The sequence below is a fragment of the Salvelinus fontinalis genome, chromosome 11 (assembly GCF_029448725.1).
Source record: "Salvelinus fontinalis isolate EN_2023a chromosome 11, ASM2944872v1, whole genome shotgun sequence".
Lineage (NCBI taxonomy): Eukaryota > Metazoa > Chordata > Actinopteri > Salmoniformes > Salmonidae > Salvelinus > Salvelinus fontinalis.
In genome coordinates this window covers 30,741,559-30,769,494 of record NC_074675.1, presented here as the reverse complement: position 1 = coordinate 30,769,494, position 27,936 = coordinate 30,741,559, and the positions used below count along the sequence as shown (strand labels likewise).

The following is a 27,936-nucleotide window of genomic DNA, read 5'->3' as shown; positions in this document are numbered from 1 at the left end:
ATGACTATCTCTCTCCCTGTAGGCCCCGCCAGCTCCAGAGGACCAACCTGGACCCCCAACAGGATCAAGGATCTACCCAGCGCCGAGCTCATGATGCTAGGTATGCACGTCTGAAGCATTGTCAGTCTCTCAGGCCAGACCACTGTCACAATCTTTACACACTTACTTAACACCATCCAATATGTATAAAACATGTTACCATACTCTATGTCCCTAGACAAGCTGAGGGAAAACCAACCAATTCCTCTTTCTCTCTCTTCTTTGACCAACAGGTGGCGCTAACATCTATGATACAATCACTCCCTCAGTGTACAGTACCACTGTCATTACTGTCTATGTTAAGTCAAGCATGAATACAGTATAGAGTTGTTGTTGCTGTTATTCTTCATATGTTTAATATTACCTGTATATTTCAGATGCTGGTGCTGCTACTGCTGGACCAAGTGATGTGATGTACGCCAAGATTCAACTCAAAAAGTTGGACAAGAAAAAGAAAAGTAACTCTCAACTGTCACATAAATTAATACAAAATGTAGCAGTGTTTTTTACTCATCAAATTTGATAAAAATATACAAATTCTCTCCTCCTCCTCCTCTGAAATGCCAGCTGATCCAAAAGAAAAGCCAGTCTATTCTGAGGTCAAGACGGGGAAGACCACAGGTAAGACACATTCTACAGTTTGTCAATCAGTGAAATCTAAATGTGCGAATTTTGAGTTTCAAAGAAGATGCAGAATATGTAATAAGCTAATTCCTTAATTTGTTGACCGGAAATGTCAATTTTCAGCAGCATCTGGGTGTCACGTTCTGACCCTAGTTCTTGTGTTATTTCTTTGTCTTAGTTGGTCCGGATGTGAGTTGGGTGGGTTATCTATGTTTTGTGTTTCTATGTTGGTTTTCTCGTTTGGCCTGATATGGTTCTCAATCAGAGGCAGGTGTTAGTCATTGTCTCTGATTGGGAACCACATTTAGGTAGCCTGTTTTCTGTTGTGTTTTGTGGGTGGGTGGTTATTTCCTGTTTAGTGTTTGTGTGTTTCACGTTACAGGACTGTTTCGGTTTTCCTTTTTGTTTCACTTTGTTAGTTTTTATTTTGTCGTATTTCATTCTCATTAAAAGTCATTATGGATACGGACCACGCTGCGCATTGGTCTTCCGATCCTTCCTACTACTCCTCATCAGAGGAGGAAGAAGAAAGCCGTTACAGAACCACCCACCACAACCGGACCAAGCAGCGTGGTAACGGGCAGCAGCAGCAGGGGCAGAAATCTGGAGAGGAATGGACATGGGAGGATATTCTAGATGGCAAGGGATGTTACACATGGGAGGAGATTCTGGCTGGAAGGGATCGCCGTCCATGGGAACAGGTGGAGGCAGCCAGGAGAACGGAGGCAATAGGAAAAAGGAACCGGCGTTACGAGGGAACACGGCTGGCAAGGAAGCCCGAGAGGCAGCCCCAAAAATGTCTTGGGGGGAACACGGTGAGTGTGGCTAAGCCAGGTAGGAGACCTGAGCCAACTCCCCGTGCTTACCGTGGAGAGCGAGCGTACGGGCAGACACCGTGTTATGCGGATGAGCGCACGGTGTCTCCAGTATGTGTGCATCGCCCGTTGCGGTACATAGCAGTGCCTCGTATCGGCGGGGCTAGAGTGGGCATCGAGCCAGGTGCCATGAAGCCGGCTCTACGCATCTGGTCTCCAGTGTGTCTCCTCGGGCCGGGGTACATGGCACCAGCCCTACGCATGGTGTCTCCTGTACGTGTGCATAGCCCAGTTCGGCCTATTCCACCTCGCCGCACTGGCATGGCTACGGTGAGCATTCAGCCAGGTAGGGTTGGGCAGGCTCGGTGCTCGAGACCTGTAGTGTGCCTCCACGGTCCGGTCTATCCGGTGCCTTCTCCACGCACCAGCCCTCCAGTGGCAGCCCCAAGCACCAGCCCACCGGTGCCGGCACCACGTACCAGGCCTCCAGTTCCTGTTCCTTGCACTCGCCTAGAGGTGTGTGTCCCAAGCCCGGTACCACCAGTTCCGGCACCACACACCAGGCCTACAGTGCCCCTCCAGGGTCCAGTATGCCCTGTTCCTGCTCCCCGCACTCGCCCTGAGGTGCGTGTTCCCAGCCTGGTAGATTAAAAATCTACCAGCCACTCCGATTTCTTACCAGCCACAGTATTTTTTCAGACATAATTACACAGCAAATCACACCAAAAAAACGTTTCTTAAACAAGAAATGAATTACTAGTATAGTGCATTCGGAAAGTATTCAGACCCCTTCACTTTTTCACAAGTAATTATTCAGTCTAAAATGGAATGAATCATTTTTCCCCCTCATCAATCTACACACGATACCACATAATGACAAAGCAAAAACAGGTTTTTAGAAATGTTTGCTCCTTCATAATAAAAAAAGCTATACTCGAGTATGTTGGCATACTATAGGCCTCTCAAACTCAACTCTGGACCTCGAGGCCAGGTCCACTGCATTTTTCCCATTGTTTCCCTCTAATCAGGGACTGATTTAGACCTGGGACACCAGGTGTGTGCAATTAATTATTAGGTTGAACAAATTGTGATTTATCTTCAATGCTCTTAATGGTGTACCATGCAGAAATCACTCCTCCATTTCCTGGTTGCTAAAATTCGAATAGTTCACATCATTTCAGTTTATGTGACAAAACAACCAACTATAGTGTGGAGAATCATTGTACCATCTAAACCGCTGTGAAATATATTTTCCATAATCAAAAATATAGTATTTTCAGCTGTTTGAAGCTGGTGTACAAAACCGAAAGTAAAAGATGCAAGAATGAAACTTCAGAACGGGAAGCATAAAAATAGCGCACATAGAACAGATCTACTTTAGATTTAGATCTTTTTAGGCCTGCTTTCAATGAGAATGACATCTATAACTCACATCTCTATGTGAATTTGGTCGGGTCGCCCAAAAAGTTACATATTGCCGCTTTAAATAATTTCATAATATAGCCTAATATTCATTATAGTAGTAGTATAATAATATTATAGTATAATATTCATTATAGTAAATTATAGTCCTCAAAATGATATCCAGCTTCCAGTAGTGATCCATGAGTAAAACCCTGGGGAAGCCAAGACAGAAAAAAACAACCATATTACAACCCATGTGTTGTGATAATTGTGTTGTTTGCTCTATAATCTGTTCGTGTTGTATTATATAGAAAATCACCATCAACTGAATGAGGTACCATTTAAACTCATGGACTGCATCAGATTTGCCAGTTCTTGCTGTGAGATGTTACCCCACTCTTTACATTCAATCTACCACTGTGATCACTACTTTCCTGGGTTATTACTTTGAACAGTTGACAGACTGTAACTCAAGAACATCTACATGCAGTTGACCTCCAAATAGCTACAACATAAACCAAATGATAAACATGCCATGACGTCAAACCTTTGACACCTCTCTTAGTGACATTAAAGATTGTACTGAACATGTAAACATGACCAGGTATGATAAATATAATATTGACTTCACTTTTGGTACAACTATGTTTTATCCACTAAGTTTCTTCTCTGATACATACTATAGTTATCTCTTCCTCCCACAAAAAGACCACAGATCTGATGTGTCCATTTACTTTTACAGTAACAGGAAGTTGTGTAGAGATGAACATTTCTGTTTCTCTTTTAGCATCTGTACCTTTCTAATTCTGTCAAAGCCCCATTCGTGTCACAGCCACAGGAACTGTAGGGGTCCAGAAGACTTGCCAGAGGCTTAGAATGGAGTACACTTTATGTGCAACTCTGCGATGATGATGATTCATATATTTCTCTGGATTTTGAATATTGTTAGCTAACTATTTCCTTTATTGGACAAGAAAATGTTTCATTCATAGAATGAATGACGTTGTTTGGTTACACTGTGTTTACCGACTGCAGAGAAATTGAGTTGTTGGTCACTACAGCTTTTAATCAGGTTGTAGCATGAGCCTGAGAAACATATAATATAAACTAATATGATGACATAGAGAGATGAAGGAATAAGGGGACAGACCCAGTAGACTGAGGGATTATGTTGTTGATAAGTGACCAATCAAATAAAAAACTTTGTTCAATCAGTTAAACAAAGCATATTAATTATAAGTGTAGATAATATATTCAGTAAACAAAAAAAAACATATTTGATTATGTGTGGGTACATGTGTTTGTGTGTGTGAGTGAGAGTTAGGCTACATGAAGGAGATTATTGGGTATTTTGGTTCATCAGGCTGACCCCCTGTCACGGCCGTCAAAAGGAGGAGACCAAGGTGCAGCGTGGTGAGCTTACATATTCCTTTTAATTAGAAATGACGCCGACAAAAACAATAAAAAATACAAAACAACAGTGAAGCTTAAGAGCTATGTGCCATAAACAACTTTAACTTCCCAAAAAGACAGGTGGGAAAAAGGGCTACCTAAGTATGGTTCTCAATCAGAGACAACGATAGACAGCTGTCCCTGATTGAGAACCCTACCCGGCCAAAACATAGAAATACAAATAATAGAACATAGAATACCCAGCCCAACTCACACCCTGACCAAACCAAAAATTTGATTGATTGATTATTTCGATATTGTGATCCACAAGAATGTGGAGTAGTTACAGGCCTGTCCCTGAAGGGGGCGATAAGAAACCCCAGATGTTTACCATAGTATACAAACTAAAGGTGAAGTCTGTAACTGCTTTCCCCTGTAACCTTTCTCCTGGTTTCTTCACAAATGTTGTACATGTGTCCCACACTCTACACTCTACAACATACCACTTAGATATTTGTAGAGGTAAATAGTTAACGAAAATAGATTCATGTATTCAACATGTAATGAAGTGAAGCTAAATGAACCTCTAGACTTTAACCTGGAAACCCAGTTCCCCAGTTACAGATTTGAAACTCCTCCCATCTCTGGTCAGTGGTAATAAATAACACACAAATCAAATGTTATTTGTCACATCTGCCGAAAACAAAAGTGAAATGCTTACTTACAAGCCCTTAACCAACAATGCGGTTTTAAGAAAATACAAAAAAATATAAATATATATATATATATATATAATGTATATAAAAATAAATTAATAAATACGTTTAAAAAAAAACTTACAAAAAGAAAAGCAATTGAAAAAAGTTTAAAATAATGACAAAATTTAACAATAGGCAAACACAAACAATATACACACACACACACACACACACACACACACACACACACACACACACACACACACACACACACACACACAAACAAACCACACAAACAAACCACACAAACAAACCACACAACACAACACACCACACCACAACACAACACACCACACCACACCATCACCATCACCATCACCATCACCATCACCATCAGCATCAGCATCAGCATCACACACACAACACACACATAATACAGTACATGAACAATAGCCCTAATACACATCAGAAATACAAACAAATTGAAATACAACCATAAGCAACACAATAACAAACATATATATGTAGACAGTAGCTAACTAAACGTATTACTCATAACAGAACCATCTGAGGTGTGTGTGTGTGTGTGTGTGTGCGTGTGTATATTGTTTGTGTTTGCCTATTGTTTATTTTTGTCATTATTGTAAACTTTTTTCAATTGCTTTTCATTTTGTCAATTATTTTTTTACTTATTTATTCATTTATTTTTATGTGTGAGAGAGAGAGTGATTGAGAAGTGAGAGGTGGCTGGAGATGTCCATTTCCATTGTGCCATAACTGAGGTTATCTGGCTTGGCTTGCCACCTGACAACTGAGCAAAGGTTTGAGGGAAGGCCTACACTTACTTATCTATCTATTTTTACATTTCTCAAGAATCTTTCTCTCTGTTTTTCTGTGTGCGGTGAAGAGGTGTGATCTAAGCATGATGTGGTGTGATCTAAGCAGACTGTCATCATATAGGAAGTAGAGGGGTTTGTTAGAAGGACTGTAGTTGTAGAGATAGTCACTTGTCTGTGGGGACAGAATGGAGCACACCTTGCTCTGTTTGCTGCTATGTAAGTACTAAGTTAGTGTGTTTGTTTATGAACACTAATTACCTGATATACTAAGAATTTAAAGGAAAAGGAATAAGACATTAATCAAAATGAAGACAGTTTCACGCTTTAGCTTTGTTTTTGGTGTTTTATCCCTTATTGAGAAAATATTAGTAAATGGCACTCAAAGAAAGTGACCACCCTACATTGATGTTGCATCCCTGTGAGAACCTGAGCTTTTATAGCCGATGCCATGCAGACCTGGTTAGTGTGGTGGTGTGCACTTAACCAAGTCATTACTCAGGAACTAAAGAGTGGTGTTAACTCAATGGTTGCAAAATGTGTTGTCAATGACAATGAATATAAAATGCAATATTGTTGGATGTGTTGTATAATCAAGTTGTGATTATTGTAAATGGTTGAGGGTTCCTTCGCTACAGTTATAGTAAACTGTGTTAAGAGATGAATGAGTGGTGTTTTGGTGTTTTTGGTCTCTGTACACTCTCTGTGTGCAGAACATGGGAAGTCAGCGGCCATTTCAAGCTGCCGTCCGTAATTCAAACTACCACAAAATGGCCACCCTGACACTTTTTGTGGTATATGGCTGAAGAATGGGGCTAAGGAAATTCATTCATCTACATTGTTAACAATAATTGTCATAAAATAACCATATATTTTGGTTTATGATGGGATAAGACAGTTTTGAGGGAATTTTAAAAGTTATACTCTTCAAGAATAAATGCCTACGACTAATTTAATGAAGAAAATGTGTGTAGAAATCATAGATTGCACCTTTAAAATAAATTACAGAATGGATTTGGTAATCAGTAACATGATTATGGCATGTTGATATTTATTTCAGCTAATATTGGAGCAATGTGACTTTCTTTGTTGTAGTGCTGAGTACACACATCTACTCTGGACACTCTGAAGATGATGGTAAATATTTGAATACTTGATCAAGCCTCAAACTCTTAATGCTTTATCAAATGTTTTATTTGTGATTTTTAAAGCTTCTTTTGACGAGTCATATGTTTAGTTTTGAGTGTCTCAATAAAACAATTGTATCATGCTGGTTTTATTTTGTGCAGGAAAGGCAAAGGCTGTTCTGACCATATACCCCACATCCTCCCAGATATTCAGTGGAGAATCTGTTACTCTCAGATGTAACATACAGAGGGGAGAAGTCACTGACTGGGAATACACATGGCGCAAGGATGTTGTAGACACAATCAATAGGAATCATGAATATGAGCTCACTGAGGTTAAGATTTCAGACAAAGGTGGCTACAGGTGTCTGGGTAAACATATTGATCAGAAGAAGCATTCTGAGTGGAGTGATGCAGTCAGACTAACGGTAACAGGTATATCATCTTATCTCTCAAGTGCCTCTATGCCCATAACCACTTGACATAGATACATCTCTCTACATTAGTGTCACTGGTGAGCTCACTATTAATCTTCAATCACTATCTGGACTTTATGAATTTGGAGCCAATGAGGGTTAATCTAAATACAGATATACTGTGTAGACTGTAAATTCTAACTGAATGGAGTCAACATACCCCTATTTAAAATAAACTTTAATCAAAACTTAAATGCAACAAAATTATTTAAAATGACCAGGCATGAATCCAGATGTTTTGATATTCTGCTCTCTGTTTTCTTAGCTCTTCCTGAAACTACACTGACCGTAAATCCAGACCCTGCATACAATGGAGAGACAGTAACTCTGACGTGTTCAGTGGGATCTGACAGTGGCTGGAGCTTTACATGGTACAAAGACAACACTAAGAAAGTAGTGACCTTGTCTGGCAGACACACTACAACAGGAGCCACCTTCACCATCAGTAGAGCTGCTGAGTCTGACCAGGGTCTCTACTGGTGTCAGGGAGAGATCCAGTCCAGATCCATATCATCAATCATCAGGGATCCTGTCACTATCACTGTGAAAGGTGAGTTACTTTTTGTGTTTTTTTAATCAAACAAATGGACACTATTTATATTGAGTCAATCATGTAAATGTGGTCTGTGTGTCAGTATGAATGGACAAATGCATAGTTACAGTACTACCTACAGAAGTAAGATCATACGTTGGAAAAATTTGTGCTCTGACTGCACTGGACTTTTATAGTAAGAAAACGTTCCAACAACAACTAAATCTTTGGATGTTGCTAAGATTGTGTCCAGATCTTTAAATCATGCTCTTTTCTCACAGCCCTGCCCAAAGCTACACTGACCATAACACCAAACCATGCATACAATGGAGAGACGGTAACTATGACGTGTTCAGTGGGGTCTGGCAGTGGCTGGAGGTATACATGGTACAAAGACAACACTAAGAAAGTAGTGACCTTGGCTAGCAGACTCACTACAACAGGAGCCACCTTCACCATCAGTAGAGCTGCTGAGTCTGACCAGGGTCTCTACTGGTGTCAGGGAGAGATCCAGTCCAGATCCTTATCATCAATCATCAGTGATCCTGTCACTATCACTGTGAAAGGTGTGTGTGTGTGTGTGTGTGTGTGTGTGTGTGTGTGTGTGTGTGTGTGTGTGTGTGTAGACATCACTGTATATGTCAGTATTCTGATAGATCTTGGTAAGTCAGACAGTTCAGACTGCATACTGTATGTTCAGAAATGACAACATATGATATGGTCATGTTGTGATGAATGCTGATCAACATTATATTACATTCTAAGGTGTGTGATAATGTTTATTTTCTGTGATGTGTCTGTGCAGAGAGACCTGTGGCTGTTCTGACCCTGCAACCCAACTGGCCCCAGATATTCAGTGGAGAGACTGTCACTCTCAGATGTGACATACAGGGGGGAGAAGAGATTGAGTATGTTTTTTATAACAGTGGGAAGTCGGTCTACATGAATACAGAGCCTGAGTACAGAATCAGTACTGCAAAGAATGGTCTATATACCTGTAAAGGTCTTCAGAAAACAAATGGCTTAAAACACTCCCAGACCAGTAATGCTATACAATTGACTGTGTTAGGTAAGTCTGTTTTTATGGGATTACAAGAAAAAGACAGAAGGGATGAGGTCAAATAGCAGACAGTGGTTTCAATGATGTAACAAAACGATAGTTTGATTGTGGGGTGAGGTACAATACCATAATATCAAAATGGGTAAACACTTTAAAGACTGAACATTTGATTTGTGTCATTTCCTTCATAACAGATAAACCCCAAGCTCTCCTGAGTGTCTCTCCTCAGTGGCTGAACCCTGGAGACTCAATTACTCTGAGCTGTGGGGTTAAAGAGTCATCTACAGGCTGGAGGTTCTTCTGGTACCGAACTGTTCCCTACACAGCTGGGTTACTCTCCCTATCAGACAGGTCCTACTCTGTAGAGCCTCTATCTGGCAATGGGACTAGTGAAGACTCATACACTCTGATCCCTGCTGGTCCTAGTCACACAGGAGGATATGTGTGTAGAGCTGGGAGAGGAGACCCAGTCTATGACACACTCTACAGTGAACCTCAGTTTCTCTGGTCAGGAGGTAACTAACCACATTGAAACTGCATTTAATCACATTTAAGTTCCCCTCATGTGTATATATAACTACTGTATATGTTTGTCTCTGTCACTCTTTGTTTCAGAACCGAAACCATCAGTGTCTCTCAAAATAAGACCTAACATAACTCAACACTTTACATCAACGTCTCTCTCACTAAGCTGTGAGGAGAAGAGGAACTCTACTGGATGGAGACTGAAGAGATACAGAGAGAAAGCAGTGGAGTCAGAGTGTGGCTCTAACTGGGGATCAATAGCAGGGTCCACATGTACCATCAGGTCCACATACACAGGGGACAGTGGAGTGTACTGGTGTGAGTCTGGATCAGGAGAGTACAGTAATGCTGTCAACATCACAGTGGATGGTACGTCTGTTGTACAACAGTCACTAACGTGTTTTACATTACAATGTATGATAATGATGTTCAATTCTGTAACTGAATGGTTGCATCTCATAAAATACAAGCTCATGTTGGTGATTACTCCAGATTTACAGTGTTATTTATATATTATGTTATACAGTTGGCCCTCTGATCCTGGAGAGCCCTGCCTATCCCATAACTGAGAGAGAGTCTATGACTCTCAGCTGTACTTATAGATATCAGGAAACAAACCCGAACCCCAAGGTTTATTTCTACAAAGATGGAGTACTCATCAGGAATGAGACCACAGGAGAGATGACCATCCCTGCAGTTTCCAAGTCAGATGAAGGCTTCTACAAGTGTAAATCTAATGAAGGAGAATCACCAGAGAGCTGGGTGACAGTGAGAGGTGAAAAAAACTGTTATAATCACATGACCTTTTCATAATATCTGTGGTCATCAGTCATTTGTAGTGTTAAAAAGCATACTGTAGGTTTGGAGTTACAAGCTCAGGTTGGTCATCTGATCTCAAGTCAGTTGTCAAATATATATTCACTTTGTCCACTACTTTATTCATTTTCTACAACTACCTCAGAACCTGATAGTTATTTGCTGTTCTCTCTCCAGGTGTAACTCCTGGACCCTCTACATCAGTCCTAGTAGGAGTGGTTGTGGGCCTGGTTGTTGCTGGTGTTTTACTGGCCATTCTCCTGGTACTGCTGTGTCGATATAAAAATGCCGGAGGTGAAACTTTTATCAATTCATATTTATCTTTTTCGTTCATGTTAAGGAGAAAAATGTCTAATTACAAAAGTTTAAAACAGTAACGAATTGATACAGTATAATATTATGCATTTCTCATTACAGGTTCCTGTTGCAACAGAATATTCTGGTGAGTACACCTGTCTTTCAACTTTTCATACAGTAAAATAGAATCTGTGTGTTTCATGAGTATCTCTCTTCCTGTAGGCCCCCCCAGCCCCAGAGGACCAAACTGGACCCCCAACAGGACCAAGGATCTACCCAGGGCCAGGCTCCTGATGCTGGGTATACACGTCTGCAGCATGGTCAGTCTCTCATCCCAGACCACTGTCACTCTCCTCTCTGTAACTTCACATACTGACTTTTCACCATTCACTTTATATAGATGTTACTGTACTCTATGTCCCTAGGCAAGCTGAGGGAAAACCAACCTATTAATCTTTCTCTCTCTTCTTTGACCAACAGGTGGCGCTAACATCTATGATACAATGACTCCCTCAGACAGTAATGACAATGGTACTGGGAAAGGGGGATACCTAGTCAGTTGTACAACTGAAAACCTTCAAATGAAATGTGTCTTCTGCATTTAACCCAACCCCTCTGAATCAGAGAGGTGCGGGGGGGGGGGGGGGGGGGGGCTGCCTTAATTGACATCCACGTCTTCGGCGCCTGGGGAACAGTGGGTTAACTGCCTTGCTCATTTGCAGAACGACAGATTTTTACCTTGTCAGCTCGGGGATTCGATCCAGCAACCTTTCGGTTACTAAACACTAGGCTACCTGTATGTTAAATTTAGGATGAATACAGTATAGAGTTGTTGTTGCTGTTATTCTTCATATGTTTAATATTACTAGCATACTAACAGTAAGTAGAGATATTAGTGTATTACCTGTATATTTCAGATGCTGGTGCTGCTACTGCTGGACGAAGTGATGTGATGTACGCCCAGATTCAACTCAAAGAGTTGGACAAGAAAAAGAAAAGTAACTCTCAACTGTCACATAAATTCATACAAAATGTAGCAGTGTTTTTTACTCATAAAATTTGATAAAAACATACAAATGATCTCCTCCTCCTCAGAAATGACATCTGATCCAAAAGAAAATCCAGTCTATTCTGAGGTCAAGACGGGGAAGACCACAGGTGAGACCCATTCTACAGGTTGGCTTTCAGTGAAATCTAAATGTGTGATTTTGGAGTTTCAAAAAAGATGCAGAATATTCAATAAGCTACTTCCTTAATTTGTTGACTGGAAATGTTCATTTTCAGCAGCAACTGGACCTGTTGATGTGACCTATGCTGAGGTTGACCTTAAACAGAAGGCCAAAGCCAAGAAGAAGAAAGGTAAGACTGGAAATCCCTCCATCAATATTCCCCCTATCACACCCTCACACCTCTGACCCCATATTGACTAGCTGTATAATATTCTGTATATAACTGTTATATTATTCTGATGTTTTATCCTCACCCATTACAGAAACATCAACCCCACCTGAGGCAGATTCGGTCTATTCTCAATTGAAGCCAGTCACAGCCCCAGGTAAGACTAATAGCCATATGTGATTGATAATTAATATGATACTAATATCAAAATATAATGTATTTAAAGTATGTCTCTTTGTTTAATTCTTAACAGTTTATTTGACTGCATGTCCTGAACAACTTTGTGTGGTGACATGTTGCAGGTACCTGAGGGATGGAGGGATGGAAGGATGGAGGGATGGAGGGATGGAAGGACACACCATCAGAGGAGGAGGCGGAACCCGGAACATGGATTCTACGCTCAACACACACAAGCAAACACACACATGCACAAACACACATGCAATAACAGCTTGTACATTAAGGCGTTCTTACTTATTTTATTTACTTATTTTATTGTATTTAAGCATGGTTTAATTGTGTTTAACTGTAAAAGCTTTTTTTTTTTTTTTACTATATGGTGCAATAATGATGCATCTTATCTGCAGCTACTGCAATTGTATCTGCTTTGTATTGTGTATTGAGTTTTATTGTTGATTTATTCAGATGATAGAATAACATATTTGTATATGAATTTCCCAAAAGGTATTATTCACGTTTTCTTCCAATGGCCTGTACTTTTACAGTATCTTTGCATTGTGCTTTTTTAATAAACAATTTTTTATCCACCAGATGGTATGAGTGCTTTCTTACAGTAAATAGATATTGTCATCATCATCAACTTTTCCATACAACCTCATTTGGTCAAAACTCCTTTAAGTCTAGTATAGATCTCATGCTCCACAATGTGTGAGTTAAAAGGCAATCTGCTCTTTCTGCATCCATTTATGGACTTAATTATATCTACCCATTGAATCTTGAGAAATATAACATAAATGCCCCATGAGCAAAGTTCAAAAGCCGTACCCCATCTGCTGAAGACCCGTTGACATTTTAAGAATTACTTTTGGGGGAAAAGTGTGCCTGAAAAGAACAGTTCTTCTCAGTTTTATGATGTCATATACTCTGCAGGAGTTCTGAGGAGCTAGTAACCTACGTACGAATGACTACCAGTTCTCCCATATTGCCTCCTCATCCTACAGACAGGTCATGACGATTAATGACATTAGTGGTGTATGACTCTGACTGATATTTTCAGTGTCCCTGCATGGTCTGGGAGGTCACTGTTCCAGTTAGGGTGTTTCTGTGTCTATGTGTTAATGTCTAAGTGGTCAGACAGACAGCCGGCAGCCAGGTCATTGTCACTGCTCCTGAGAAACAGTCACAGGAAGTGACATCACCACAAGCTGTTATATGAAACGTAGAAGGGGGGCCTCTATCAGTAACCTGGGACCCATTACCTTCCGAAAAAGTTGGCAGGTGTTTCATGTCCCTCAGTCACACTGACCTATGAGCATGCAGAAGAAGTCATGCAAACACTTCTGCAGTTATATGAAGCCAAGATGAAACTGCACAGACAGTGTTATGACATTTTTGCTCTTTCTCTCTCTCTCCACCCCCCCACTCCCCCCCCCCCTCTCTCTCTAACCCCCCCCCCATCCCCTCTCTCTCTCTGTCTTTCTTTCTCTTTCTCTGTCTCTGTCTCAATCTCTCTCTCTGTCTTTCTCTTTCTTCCCCCGAGCCATCTATCTCCCTCCTTTCTCTTTCTCTGCAACATTGAGTGGTCTGCTCATAAAGTAACAAAGCTACCGGTGTCTGTGAAACACCATGACCATGAACCACACAACCAGCAGCAGCTTATTTTATAGAACAGCAGCCCTCATCAAAAGGAAGTCTCTGCTCTATCTTCTCTGTGTGTTTTGGATAGTCAACTGCTAGCTACCAGTGACAGTGATAGATAAGGACATACAGCCATAGGAAACAGCCAACGCCTTAAAGAGATGTCTGGTGGTCCCATCTCCTGCTTCTCCAAACAGGGAATACTACTTCTCCTACTCTCCAACCTCCACTATGGTAAGTTCTGTAACTATTCTTATTTATTTCAACATTTTAAACACAGTAGAACCATCAACGCGGATGACACAAATAAGTTTAAAAACGTATCCCCATTGTGGTCCTCTTGAATATACAATAAAACAAAAATACAGTGTACACAAGATAACATGAAAACAAAATACATCTCAAATACATCTCATGAATAGAGAGGAACCCGTAAAAGGAATAAAATAGATTACCAAGTAACGTTCATTGAAACAATTATACTTGCACAGTTTTGAAGCATTTTGCACATAAACCATGTCTTAAGGCAGTCCTTCTCAAATAGTGGGGCGCGTGTGACCCCGGGGTACATGCTTTTTTTTGCTGCAGGGAGTAGGTTTTTTTTGCACCGAACAAGAGCACATAGCACAGAGCAGGATATATGAAGATATATGAAGTGCAGATAACAAACCCTTAAGAGACACCATGGAAAAATATTTAACAGGGATGAAAAGAAAGGCGGAGAGAGACGGAGATAATGAGACAAACGTAAGTCTCCCGAAAGCTAAGACGAGGAAATATGACGACGCGTATGTAGCGCTTTGCTTCACTGTGACTACGGTGGGAGAGGAGGAAAGACCGGTATGTTTACTGTGTCTAAAAACGTTGGCAGCGGACAGCATGAAGCCAAATAAATTAAGGCGTCACTTAAAGACATTACATCCCAATCACGCTGATAAGCCGCTTTAGTTTTTTCAGCGAAAACGTGCCGAATATTGCCAACAATCGTCCCGCTTTGTGAATGCTACTTCAGTAAACCAGCGAGCACTGTTAGCATCATATAAGGTGGCGTACCAAATTGCTCAGTGCTGATACTACCTGCAGCATTAGACATGGTCTCTGTCATGCTGGATGACGCAAGTGCTGCAAAAATAAAAACTATGACTTCCTCATTTAGATTTTTTTTAAATCAGCACAAATTGTTTTATTCATTTTTGTTTTATAGGTCAGTGTTTCATATATTGTGCTCCTGAGTTAATGTTGCTGATCAATTTGAATGTATTATTATTCATTGATTATATTTTATTTTATTTTTCAGTATCAAATGGTCAAAAAATGTTTACAGTTTAAATAAGGCTTGAATTTTTTTTTAAATTTCAGGCAAATTGATGCACTTTAAGTCTTTTCTGTTACAGACTAAAAAACAATGTTAATAAAGTTATTCTTTGTTGTAAGTTGATCTATATTTCTTTCTTTTTTCTTTTTTTGTTTTCTTTAATGTTAATAAGGATACAATGTTATGCAGAGGTGTTCTTATAACAATTTTATAGACAAATTATACTATTTACAGTCGCGGCGTTTACTTATTACTTATTCCTAGGGGGGGGGCGTAACAGAAAATAATTGAGAAGCACTGTCTTAAGGTATATATCAAATCAAATCAAATTGTATTTGTCACATACACATGGTTAGCAGATGTTAATGTGAGTGTAGCGAAATGCTTGTGCTTCTAGTTCCGACAATGCAGTAATAACCAACAAGTAATCTAACCTACAATTCCACAACTACTACCTTATACACACAAGTGTAAACGGATAAAGAATATGTACATAAAGATATATGAATGAGTGATGGTACAGAACGGCATAGGCAAGATGCAGTAGATGGTATAGAGTACAGAATATACATATGAGATGAGTAATGTAGGGTATATAAACATAAAGTGGCATAGTTTAAAGTGGCTAGTGATACATGTATTACATAAAGATGGCAAGATGCAGTAGATGATATAGAGTACAGTATATACATATACATATGAGATGAGATGAGTAATGTAGGGTATGTAAACATTATATTAAGTGACATTGTTTAAAGTGGCTAGTGATACATTTTTACATAATTTCCATCAATTCCCATTATTAAAGTGGCTGGAGTTGAGTCAGTATGTTGGCAGCGGCCACTAAATGTTAGTGGTGGCTGCTTAACAGTCTGATGGCCTTGAGATAGAAGCTGTTTTTCAGTCTCTCGGTCCCTACTTTGATGCACCTGTACTGACCTCGCCTTCTGGAAGATAGCGGGGTGAACAGGCAGTGGCTTGGGTGGTTGTTGTCCTTGATGATCTTTATGGCCTTCCTGTGACATCGGGTGGTGTAATTGTCCTGGAGGGCAGGTAGTTTGCCCCCGGTGATGCGTTGTGCAGACCTCACTACCCTCTGGAGAGCCTTATGGTTGTGGGCGGAGCAGTTGCCGTACCAGGCGGTGATACAGCCCGACAGGATGCTCTCGATTGTGCATCTGTAGAAGTTTGAGAGTGCTTTTGGTGACAAGCCAAATTTCTTCAGCCTCCTGAGGTTGAAGAGGCGCTGCTGCGCCTTCTTCACAACGCTGTCTGTGTGGGTGGACCAATTCAGTTTTTCCGTGATGTGTACACCGAGGAACTTAAAACTTTCCACCTTCTCCACTACTGTCCCGTCGATGTGGATAGGGGGGTGCTCCCTCTGCTGTTTCCTGAAGTCCACAATCATCTCCTTTGTTTTGTTGACGTTGAGTGTGAGTTTATTTTCCTGACACCACATTCAGATTGCCCTCACCTCCTCCCTGTAGGCCGTCTCGTCGTTGTTGGTAATCAAGCCTACCACTGTTGTGTCGTCCGCAAACTTGATGATTGAGTTGGAGGCGTGCATGGCCACGCAGTCGTGGGTGAACAGGGAGTACAGGAGAGGGCTCAGAACGCACCCATGTGGGGCCCCAGTGTTGAAGATCAGCGGGGTGAAGATGTTGTTACCTACCCTGCACAGGGCGGGGACGAGACCCAGGGTCTCGAGCTTGATGACGAGTTTGGAGGGTACTATGGTGTTAAATGCTGAGCTGTAGTCGATGAACAGCATTCTCACATAGGTATTCCTCTTGTCCAGATGGGTTAGGGCAGTGTGCAGTGTGGTTGCGATTGCGTCGTCTGTGGACCTATTGGGTCCGTAAGCAAATTGGAGTGGGTCTAGGGTGTCAGGTAGGGTGGAGGTGATATGGTCCTTGACTAGTCTCTCAAAGCACTTCATGATGACGGAAGTGAGTGCTACGGGGCGGTAGTCGTTTAGCTCAGTTACCTTAGCTTTCTTGGGAACAGGAACAATGGTGGCCCTCTTGAAGCATGTGGGAACAGCAGACTGGGATAAGGATTGATTGAATATGTTCTTAAACACACCAGCCAGCTGGTCTGCGCATGCTCTGAGGACGCGGCTGGGAATGCCGTCTGGGCCTGCAGCCTTGCGAGGGTTAACACGTTTAAATGTTTTACTCACCTCGGCTGCAGTGAAGGAGAGCCCGCAGGTTTTGGTAGCGGGCCGTGTCAGTGGCACTGTATTGTCCTCAAAGCAAGCAAAAAAGTTATTTAGTCTGTCTGGCAGCAAGACATCCTGGTCCGCGACAGGGCTGGTTTTCTTTTTGTAATCCGTGATTGACTGTAGACCCTGCCACATACCTCTTGTGTCTGAGCTGTTGAATTGCGACTCTACTTTGTCTCTATACTGGCACTTAGCTTGTTTGATTGCCTTGCGGAGGGAATAGCTAAACTGTTTGTATTCGGTCATATTTCCTGTCACCTTGCCCTCGTTAAAAGCAGTGGTTCGCGCTTTCAGTTTCACGCGAATGCTGCCATCAATCCACGGTTTCTGGTTTGGGAATGTTTTAATCGTTGCTGTGGGTACGACATCGTCAATGCACTTTCTAATGAACTCGCTCACCGAATCAGCGTATTCGTCAATGTTGTTGTTGTTGGACGCAATGCGGAACATATCCCAATCCACGTGATCGAAGCAGTCTTGAAGCGTGGAATCAGATTGGTCGGACCAGCGTTGAACAGACCTGAGCGCGGGAGCTTGCTGTTTTAGTTTCTGTTTGTAGGCTGAAAGCAACAAAATGGAGTCGTGGTCAGCTTTTCCGAAAGGAGGGCGGGGGAGGGCCTTATATGCGTTGCGGAAGTTAGTATAACAATGATCCAAGGTTTTACCAGCCCTGGTTGCGCAATCGATATGCTGATAGAATTTAGGGAGTTTTGTTTTCAGATTAGCCTTGTTAAAATCCCCAGCTACGATGAATGCAGCCTCAGGGTGTGTGGTTTCCAGTTTACATCGAGTCAGATAAAGTTCGTTCAGGGCCTTCGATGTGTCTGCTTGGGGGGTAATATATACGGCTGTGATTATAATCGAAGAGAATTCCTTTGGTAGATAATGCGGTCGACATTTGATTTTGAGGAATTCTAAATCAGGTGAACAGAATGACTTGAGTTCCTGTATGTTGTTATGATCACACCAGGTCTCGTTAATCATAAGGCATACACCCCCGCCCATCTTCTTACCAGAAAGATGTTTGTTTCTGTCGGCGCGATGCGTGAAGAAACCAGCTGGCTGCACCGACTCCGTTAGCGTTTCTCGAGTGAGCCATGTTTCCGTGAAGCAAAGAACGTTACAGTCTCTGATGTCTCTCTGGAATGTTACCCTTGCTCGGATTTCATCAACCTTGTTGTCAAGAGACTGGACATTGGCGAGTAGTATGCTAGGGAGTAGAGCGCGATGTGCCCGTCTCCGAAGCCTGACCAGAAGACCGCTTTGTTTGCCCCTTTTACGGCGTCGTTGTTTAGGGTCGCCGGCTGGGATCAGATCCATTGTACTGGGTGGAAGGCAAAACACAGGATCCGCTTCGGGAGAGTCATATTCCTGGTTGTAATGATGGTGAGTTGACGTTGCTCTTATATTCAGTAGTTCCTCCCGACTGTATGTAATGAAACCTAAGATTACCTGGGGTACCAATGTAAGAAATAACACATAAAAAACAAAATACTGCATAGTTTCCTAGGAACGCGAAGCGAGGCGGCCATCTCTGTCGGCGCCGGAAGTTATTTAAACTCCCTAGTGTATTGACAGATGTTATATGGTTTGGTACACCATTCCATTCCTCTGCACCAGTGTTAAGGAAAGAGCTTTTTCCAGCCATGCTCCTATAGAGCTGCGGTCTCATATTGGCAACACTGGCTCTGGTGTGATGCTATGAGAGTCTCCAATGAAATTAAAATAACCAGACAGGTAACTGGGGGAAAGGTCATGTATCTCTTTAAAAACCATCAACAGTTTAATCTGCACCACCACCAGATCAACTGGAAACTGTCCCTTTAGTTTGTTTTGGGCCGATTGAAGTTTGTCCTTCAGATGTTTTGTTATGCCACTGAATCATGAGATACAAGCATAGTCATAGTGGCCCTGTATCAGAGATGTTGCCAGGGTCCTCATTGTCTCTCTATCCAGGAACTTGGCTACCTTTGCCAGGAACTTGGTCCTGGAGTGAACATTCCCAATGGCCTTCAGAGCCACAAGTTCACATGTCATGTGTTGGTCCAGTTCACATCCCAATGAATGTAACAGAGCATTTTTCCTTCACCGCTACGTCATTAAACTTGACCGAGAAGTTGGAGAGTTTTTCACTTTGTGTTTGGAACCAAACAGGATACATTCTGTCTTGCCTAAATGGATAACCACTTACTGACTTTAGTCAGTTGGCTGCTTAGGGTCTTTTCAACGGTCTCCTTATTCTAATGTGAAACCAAGAGGGTAGAATCATCCCCAAACAGGATCTATTACATGTGCTTGCTTGCATGATAAAGTAAGGAAAACCATAAGCTTTCTCTAACTTCCTTGTTGGTTTTTACATGGTTTGTGTTGCCTGTAAGAATGCCTTGTCATCAGTGATTGGTTGGATATCTCGAACCATTTGCTTTATTACTGTTTGACAACACCTACATAATACCTATATTCAGGAACATAACATGATGTATTGATTCTGCAGGAAACCCAAATTGGTCTACACGGACAAGTTCTGGCCTGGTTTAGATCTTATGACCCTGTGCCTAAAGGCTGTCATTCATTACATTTAAGGTCATATGGGACAGTATCAAATTATTGTTTCTATTTCATAATATGATACATTGCCAGACTAGGATAACTGCAGTTATGTCTTAAATTCTTCAATGAACTGTAACTGTATTTAGTCTTAATTCATGACTGACATTTTTTTTATAAGGGTTTATAAAACATTACTTAAGACTGATATGTAATTATAATGTTGCCCATGCAGTATATGATGCATTTCTGGTGAATAATTACACAGTAAACACAGTGGTATTTGTACTTGTGAGCTGAGGAGGGGTTATCAGATCCACCCCCACTTCTCTTTTCCTGTCATCTCATCCTGTTCTACTGAATGTGGGGGAGGAGTGGACTTTAATGAAGTAAAATAGGACCCACACACTCAGATACATAAAGATATAAAGTGAAAATATGCTAAGTTCCACGTACAGCATAAAAGAATCCTGGAAATTATAAATCCAATCCATTATTATCTATTATTGATTAGGTAGGACTTTGCATTGTAGTGTATTATTGTGTAATTATTAATGTAGGCACACAAGTATTACAGTCACACTGTAACAAGTATTAGAGTGTAACAATGAGTAATTACATCACTTGCTACATCGTACTTACATGAATAATTATACAGTAATAAGATCATTGTAATATAGTGTGCAACCATTGACTGATGTCAGAATTTTTTATTTTTTATTTCACCTTTATAACGTATTTATTTGTGTGTTTCAGGTGTAGATGTTCCTCTGATCATCAACAAGAGAGTGGGGGACTCCGTGGAGCTGCTGGCAGGCATAGAGAATGGACATTTGAAATCCTTGGTGTGGAAGTATATGGGAAAGGAAATTGCAGAATTCAACTCAGAAGTTGTATATTCACCTGGATCCCAGTTTGAGGGGAGACTAAAGATGAACACTAAAAACTTTAGTTTAACAGTCAGAGAGCTGACACTGCAAGACTCAGGGGATTTTCTACTTACAGGCGAAGGGGATAAAGGTCAGATTGACAGTAAGACCATCACTCTGAAGGTCCACGGTAGGCTGTTTTCATCTTTTTGCATCCTATTTTAAATATCATTCTAATTTATATCCATAACCATGGATGATGATCTTTAAACTACAACACAGGTTTTGTGGTTTTATACTGACCTGACTCACCATGCTTTGTTAAATATCCATCACATTTTCAAGTCATCTATCTCCTGGTGGTATGGCTATGGTAGGGTTCATTTAGAAGACTGATTATGAGTCTTCATCTCTCTCCTGGTTGGTCAGAGCCTATATCTAAGGTGGCGATCCAGACAGACATCAAGCTATTGGCCAACCACTCCTGTACGATACGGCTGGTGTGCAACGTGTCCTGCTACCACAACATTACTTACACCTGGGAGAGAGACAATGAGATCTACGGGGATGCGCAGCAGATTTACTTCTCTCTCTCACCAGCCGAGAGAAACATCAGTGTAAAGTGCAACGCCACCAACCTAGTCAGTTGGAAAACTGCCTCTGCAACAGTAAAGTGCAGTAATGACACAACCACCCCAGGTACCTAGATATCATAATAATCCCTTCCATACACTTTTCAGTGTGCTTATACGATAATGTTGAACGCAATGTGATTACATTGGATGTACTGTACATTGATATAGAGCCATTCAGTCTTTATCATATTGTATAGTCTAATCATGTGTTTTGTAGAATATGTGACAGGACTGGCGTGGTATACCATCTACATTGGAGTAACAGTGGGAGGTGCTGTGGTGCTGATCCTCACTGTAGCTGTGGTAGTGTGCTACTGCAGGGGCCGAAATAACACAGGTATGTACAGCTTAGGGGCCTCCACTATACTTAAGGTGACATTTCTGTTGGTTCTAGAAGTATTCTTCAGCTGATATGATTTTGGGGGGGATTTGCTAGAAATTAGAAAAAGAGTGAGACCCCTCATTAATTCCTGGGTATGTTTGTTGATATTCTGTATGAAATGTTTCTGATTGGTTGATATTTTGTTCTTATAAAAATCACAGAAGATCTAACTGACAACACAATATATGCTGATGTTATGGACAACACAAGAAGTAGAGATGTAAGTATGCATTGTCATTATTATGTATCTGAATGTGTGAAGCTGTATGTACTGAATTGTAATGGGCTGTATTTTGATTCCAGACAAGATCAAACAGTCAGGTAAACCCAATATCCATCTATGAAACTGTCAGTGATCTGGTTATCCCAAGATTGAACAAGGTAAGATATAAATGGTCATAATGGTAAAATGTCTGTGATTGAATGGAAGACTATGTAGTCTACTTTGAGAATAGTCTATACCTTTCTTGATGCTGAAACAGTTTCTTCTTGATTATCTGTCACATGTAGCCGCAGACTCTGTATGACAAGATTACATTTGGACGCCCAGAAGGCCCCCAGTCTCCCTACCAGGAAGTACTGTGAGCTGAACAGGATGAGGTCATAGGCTGGGCCTTCCATAGAACCCTCTGCATCCTCTGCATCTTACACGTGTATATTCTGTAGATAGGCCTAGATGTTACTGTTTAATTTCATCACAACCTACACTATTTGCTTTATTTCCTTCTCCCTTTGATGATTCTCATATATACGGTATATCATAATGCCTTATATCTTTCTTTGAAGGCCTAGTTACAGTTAGAAGATTCGGAAATGTGTAATAAGCAGTAGAAGGCGTGGTGATCAGACAAGCTCATATAAAAAATTTATATTTTCAAGATTAAAGAAAATTGTTTTAGATACTAGTATGACATTGATTAGTTAGGTTGATGTAGTCTTTTGCGTTAGGATTATGTGCTCGCCAGGCATCAATGAGGTTGTAATCAGAGAGTATATGCTTTAGAGCCTTGGTTGCGTGTTGATTGTAGATGATCTTATTTGATTTGTCCGCATGTCCAAAATCGCATTCATGTCTGTCCCAATAATCAGATGGAATTCCGTTCATTCTAAAAAAAATATGCTGTTCAGAGAATCAAAAAGAATTCTACCCTATTTGCATGCCTTGAGTGCTTTGCATTTAGAGTGAATTGTAATTAACACTCACGACTGTATTTGTTAGCAGCAGAGGCATGATTGTTGTATTGAATGGTTTTCAGTACTGTAGCCTTCACCAAGTGAATGTCTAAGTGGATATGTTATCTTTAAAATTAAACTCATTATGACAACACATTACATATATCATAAAGCCCCTGAGGGCCTAGTTACACCCTAACACACTGGTCTGAAACTCCTGGTTTAGTCAAATTATGCCGGCTTGCAAAGGGATGTGTCATTTCTATTGGAATCCAGTCAAAGTTAGGATATCCAACTATTTAACATTTCAGTCACATGCAACCTGCATTCAGAATGACTGTTGGGGTAGAGAAGATTGATTATTGAGACTACCTAAATCATATAAACTGGAACAGCCATAACAGTAATGTGTGAAATAAGTCCAACTAGTAACAGATTGGATTAGTTTAGAAAAATGTATGTTATCTATGTTTGTGTAGCATAAGATTAATCAACCAGTCATAGTACATGCAAATACACAGGTATTGAAACAAACCATTCTGAAAATCAACCTGTGAAGAGATCATGCTAGCAGCATACATATTCTGTAGTTCACTTATTGTCACGTTCCTGACCTATTTCTGTTAGTTTGTTGTATGTGTTAGTTGGTCAGGACGTGAGTTTGGGTGGGCATTCTATGTTGTCTGTTTCTATGTTGGTTTAGGGTTGCCTGGTATGGCTCTTAATTAGAGGCAGGTGTTTGGCGTTCCTCTAATTGAGAGTCATATTTAGGTAGGTTGTTTCACAGTGTTCGTTGTGGGTGGTTGTCTCCTGTGTCAGTGTTTGTCGCACCATACGGGACTGTTCGGTTTGTTTTTTGTACATCGTCATTTTGTGTAGTCTATTTTCCCTGTTCGTGCGTTCTTCGTGTTTAATGTAAGTTCGTCTTCCAGGTCTGTCTACTCCGTTTGTTGTTTTGTTAGTTATAGTGAAGTTCGTGTTTTTTCGTCTTTCTGTAAATAAATTATGTATTCACAACCCGCTGCACCTTGGTTCCATCACTACTCCTCCTCTTCGGTTGAAGAGGAGGAGGACCACCGTTACACTTATTAATTTATCTTTTACATTCAATCTATCACTGTGATCAGTACTTTCCTGGGTTATTACTTTGAACATTTGACAGACTGTAACTCAAGAACATCTACATGCAGTTGACCTCCAAATAGCTACAACATAAACCAAATGATAAACATGCCATGACGTCAAACCTTTGACACCTCTCTTAGTGACATTAAAGATTGTACTGAACATGTCAACTTGACCAGGTATGATAAATATAATATTGACTTCACTTTTTGTACAACTATGTTTAATCCACTAAGTTTCTTCTCTGATACATACTATAGTTCTCTCTTCCTCCCACAAAAAGACCACAGATCTGATGTGTCCATTTACTTTTACAGTAAGAGGAAGTTGTGTAGAGATGAACATGACATCAGATGCTATTTTTTCTGTTTCTCTTTTAGCATCTGTACCTTTCTAATTCTGTCAAAGCCCCATTCGTGTCACAGCCACAGGAACTGTAGGGGTCCAGAAGACTTGCCAGAGACTTAGAATGGAGTACACTTTATGTGCAACTCTGCGATGATGATGATTATTATATTTCTCTGGATTTTGAATATTGTTAGCTAACTATTTCCCTTATTGGACAAGAAAATGTTTCATTCATAGAATATAAAGTATGTCATATATGCACAATAAATGTGGCAACTGATGATGACGTTGTTTGGTTACCCTGTGTTTTCTGACTGCAGAGAAATGGAGTTGTTGGTCACTACAGCTTTTATTCAGGTTGTAGCATGAGCCTGAGAAACATATAATATAAACTAATATGATGACATAGAGAGAGGAAGGAATAATGGGACAGACCCAGTAGACTGAGTGGTTATGTTGTTGCCATGTGACCAATCACATCTTAGTTTCTATATTGTGTTCGACAAGAATGTTGAGTATTTACAGGTCTGTCCTGAAGGGGGCGATAAGAAACCACAGATGTTTACCTTGTTTCTTCACACAACGTCTCAAACTCTGCACACTACAAGGTAAATACAACTAAGGTTAGTTCTCTAGGCTTGCCACCTGACAACTTAGCAACGGTTTGAGGGGAGGCCTACATTATCTATCTATCTACATGCACATTTGTGGCCGGCTGGAGGTCATTTTGCAGGGCTCTGGCAGTGCTACTCCTTGCACAAAGGCGGAGGTAGCGGTCCTGCTGCTGGGTTGTTGCCCTCCTACGGCCTCCTCCACGTCTCCTGATGTACTGGCCTGTCTCCTGGTAGTGCCTCCATGCTCTGGACACTACGCTGACAGACACAGCAAACCTTCTTGCCACAGCTCGCATTGATGTGCCATCCTGGATGAGCTGCACTACCTGAGCCACTTGTGTGGGTTGTAGACTCCGTCTCATGCTACCACTAGAGTGAGAGCACCGCCAGCATTCAAAAGTGACCAAAACATCAGCCAGGAAGCATAGGAACTGAGAAGTGGTCTGTGGTCACCACCTGCAGACTCACTCCTTTATTGGGGGTGTCTTGCTAATTGCCTATAATTTCCACCTTTTGTCTATTCCATTTGCACAACAGCATGTGAAATGTATTGTCAATTATTGTTTCTTCCTAAGTGGACAGTTTGATTTCACATAAGTGTGATTGACTTGGAGTTACATTGTGTTGTTTAAGTGTTCCCTTTATTTTTTTGAGCAGTGTATATTCAGTAAACAAAAAAAACAACATATTTGATTATATGTGTGTACATGTGTTTGAGTGTGTGAGTGAGAGTTAGGCTACATGAAGGGGATTATTGGGTAGTTTGGTTCATCAGGCTGACCCCAAGTCTTCGCTTTAAGTTATTGAGGGATGATGAGGTTTTGACAATGTGAAGATAAAAATTCCAGAGTATGGTACCTCTGTATCTGATAGAAGCTGCATTGTGATATGTCAGACTTCACAGGCTGAACTTACCACTGGTTAATAAATAAAGAACAGATTTCAGGTCAGACCAGTTAAACCACCAGCATCTCTCTCTCTGGCCAGGCTGGTCAGAACCAGTACGACGGGACAAGGACAAGACCGCCCCAAAATTCATATCTCATTTTATCTCTCCACATCAACGTCACTGGTGAGTTCATTATTTATCTTCAATCACTATCTGGACTTTCTGAATTCTGAGCCAAGGAGGGTTAATGTAAATACCGTACTGTAAACACTAAATTCTAACTGAATGGAGTCAACATACCCCTATTAAAATAAACTTTAATCAAAACTTAACTTCAACAGATAAATAATTTTAAATAACCAAGCATGTATCCAGAATTTACATTCTGGTCTTTGTTTCCTTAGCTCTGCCTGAAACTACGCTGACCGTGAATCCAAACCTTGAAGACACTGGAGAGACAGTAACTCTGACATGTTCAGTGGGGTCTGACAGTGGCTGGAGGTATACATGGTACAAAGACAACACTAAGAAAGTAGTGACCTTGTCTGGCAGACACACTACAACAGGAGCCACCTTCACCATCAGTAGAGCTGCTGAGTCTGACCAGGGTCTCTACTGGTGTCAGGGAGAGATCCAGTCCAGATCCATATCATCAATAATCAGTGATCCTGTCACTATCACTGTGGATGATGTTGTGTGTGTGTACGTGTCTGTGTAGGAATGTGTAGTAATGTTTTGCTTTGTCCACTACTTTATTTATTTTCTACAACTACCTCAGAACCTGATAGTGATTTGCTGTTCTCTCTCCAGGTGTAACTCCTGGACCCTCTACATCAGTCCTAGTAGGAGTGATTGTGGGCCTGGTTGTTAATGGTGTTCTACTTGCCATTCTCCTGGTACTGCTGTGTCGATATAAAAATGCCAAAGGTGAGACTTTTATAATTTCTCATTTAACTTTTTGGTCCATGTTTAGGAGAAAAATGTCTAATTACAAAAGTTTAAAACAGTATTATAATATGCATTATTCATTACAGGTTCATGTTGAAACAGAATATTATCACGAGTACACCTGTCTTTCAAATACGTTCCTTTTCATACAGTAAAATCTAATCTGTGTGTTTCATGACTATCTCTCTCCCTATAGGCCCCCCCAGCCCCAGAGGACCAACCTGGACCCCCAACAGGACCAAGGATCTACCCAGGGCCAGGCTCCTGATGATGTGTATACACATCTGCAGCATGGTCAGTCGCTTAATCCAGACCACTCTATCCTCTCTGTAACTTCACACACTGACTTTTCCCCATCCACTTTGTATACAACATGTTACCGTACTCTATGTCTCTAGGCAAGCTGAGGGAAAACCATCCAATTAATCTATCTCTCTCTTCTTTGACCAACAGGTGGCGCTAACATCTATGATACAATCAATCCCTCTGACAGTAATGACAGCGGTACTGTACACTATGTTAAGTTAAGCATGAATACAGTATATAGTTGTTGTTGCAGTTGTTCTTCATATGTTTAATATTACTAACATACTAACAGTAAGTAGAGATATTAGTGTATTACCTGTATATTTCAGATGCTGGTGCTGCATCAAGTGAGGTGACGTACGCACAGATTCAACTCAAAAAGTTGGACAAGAAGAAGAAAAGTAATACTCAACTGTCATATTAATTAATACAAAATGTAGCAGTGTTTTTTACTCATCAAATTTGATGAAAACGTACAAGTTCTCAAAGAAAATCAAGTCTATTCTGAGGTCAAGACGGGGAAGACTACAGGTAAGACTCATTCTACAGGTTGGCAGTCAGTGAAATCTAAATGTGCGATTTTGGAGTTTCAATGAAGATGCAGAATATTCAATAAGCTACTTCCTTCATTTGTTGACTGGAAATATCAATTTTCAGCAGCAACTGGACCTGTTGATGTGACCTATGCTGAGGTTGACCTTAAA

The 27,936-nt window shown here is 40.8% G+C and overlaps 3 protein-coding genes across 5 annotated transcripts in view; all 3 read left to right on the top strand.

Moving 5' to 3' along the window:
- The first annotated feature begins 398 nt into the window (after nt 1-398).
- Nucleotides 399-12,936, top strand: LOC129865504 (Fc receptor-like protein 5). The gene is made up of 19 exons (XM_055938351.1): nt 399-497; nt 607-660; nt 6,904-6,945; nt 7,098-7,370; nt 7,677-7,961; nt 8,225-8,509; nt 8,749-9,012; nt 9,198-9,518; nt 9,619-9,897; nt 10,055-10,303; nt 10,522-10,638; nt 10,762-10,786; nt 10,864-10,961; nt 11,122-11,172; nt 11,559-11,639; nt 11,737-11,799; nt 11,929-12,000; nt 12,134-12,196; nt 12,342-12,936. Exons 1-19 carry the CDS (start codon nt 452-454, stop codon nt 12,347-12,349), a joined length of 2,676 nt encoding a protein of 891 aa, XP_055794326.1. The 5' UTR covers nt 399-451; the 3' UTR covers nt 12,350-12,936.
- A 768-nt stretch (nt 12,937-13,704) lies between these two features.
- LOC129865507 (natural killer cell receptor 2B4-like) lies at nt 13,705-24,761 on the top strand. 3 transcript variants are annotated; one of them, XM_055938357.1, is made up of 7 exons: nt 13,705-14,091; nt 20,700-21,002; nt 21,242-21,511; nt 21,665-21,784; nt 21,991-22,049; nt 22,133-22,210; nt 22,340-24,761. In XM_055938357.1, exons 1-7 carry the CDS (start codon nt 14,019-14,021, stop codon nt 22,412-22,414), a joined length of 978 nt encoding a protein of 325 aa, XP_055794332.1. In that variant the 5' UTR covers nt 13,705-14,018; the 3' UTR covers nt 22,415-24,761. The 3 variants fall into 3 exon arrangements, with proteins under 3 accessions (XP_055794332.1, XP_055794333.1, XP_055794334.1); XM_055938358.1 differs by lacking the exon at nt 13,705-14,091 and adding an exon at nt 14,521-14,604; XM_055938359.1 differs by lacking the exon at nt 13,705-14,091 and adding an exon at nt 17,955-18,782.
- Nucleotides 14,600-27,936, top strand: part of LOC129865506 (natural killer cell receptor 2B4-like) — a 54,188-nt gene continuing 40,851 nt past the window's right edge. The window contains exon 1 of the mRNA XM_055938356.1: nt 14,600-14,697. The gene's annotated coding sequence lies outside the window, so the exon portion shown is untranslated. The remainder of the gene's footprint in view (nt 14,698-27,936) is intronic.

Bases quoted from the DNA above. Each gene is read 5' to 3' on its own strand.
- LOC129865504 (XM_055938351.1), top strand. From the start codon at position 452: ATGTACGCCAAGATTCAACTCAAAAAGTTGGACAAGAAAAAGAAAA. The intron at 10,304-10,521 runs GTGAAAAAAACT...TTCTCTCTCCAG, and splicing joins GAGCTGGGTGACAGTGAGAG to GTGTAACTCCTGGACCCTCT. The intron at 10,962-11,121 runs GTCAGTCTCTCA...TTTGACCAACAG, and splicing joins GTATACACGTCTGCAGCATG to GTGGCGCTAACATCTATGAT.
- LOC129865507 (XM_055938357.1), top strand. From the start codon at position 14,019: ATGTCTGGTGGTCCCATCTCCTGCTTCTCCAAACAGGGAATACTACTT. The intron at 21,003-21,241 runs GTAGGCTGTTTT...CTGGTTGGTCAG, and splicing joins CATCACTCTGAAGGTCCACG to AGCCTATATCTAAGGTGGCG. The intron at 21,785-21,990 runs GTATGTACAGCT...TAAAAATCACAG, and splicing joins CAGGGGCCGAAATAACACAG to AAGATCTAACTGACAACACA.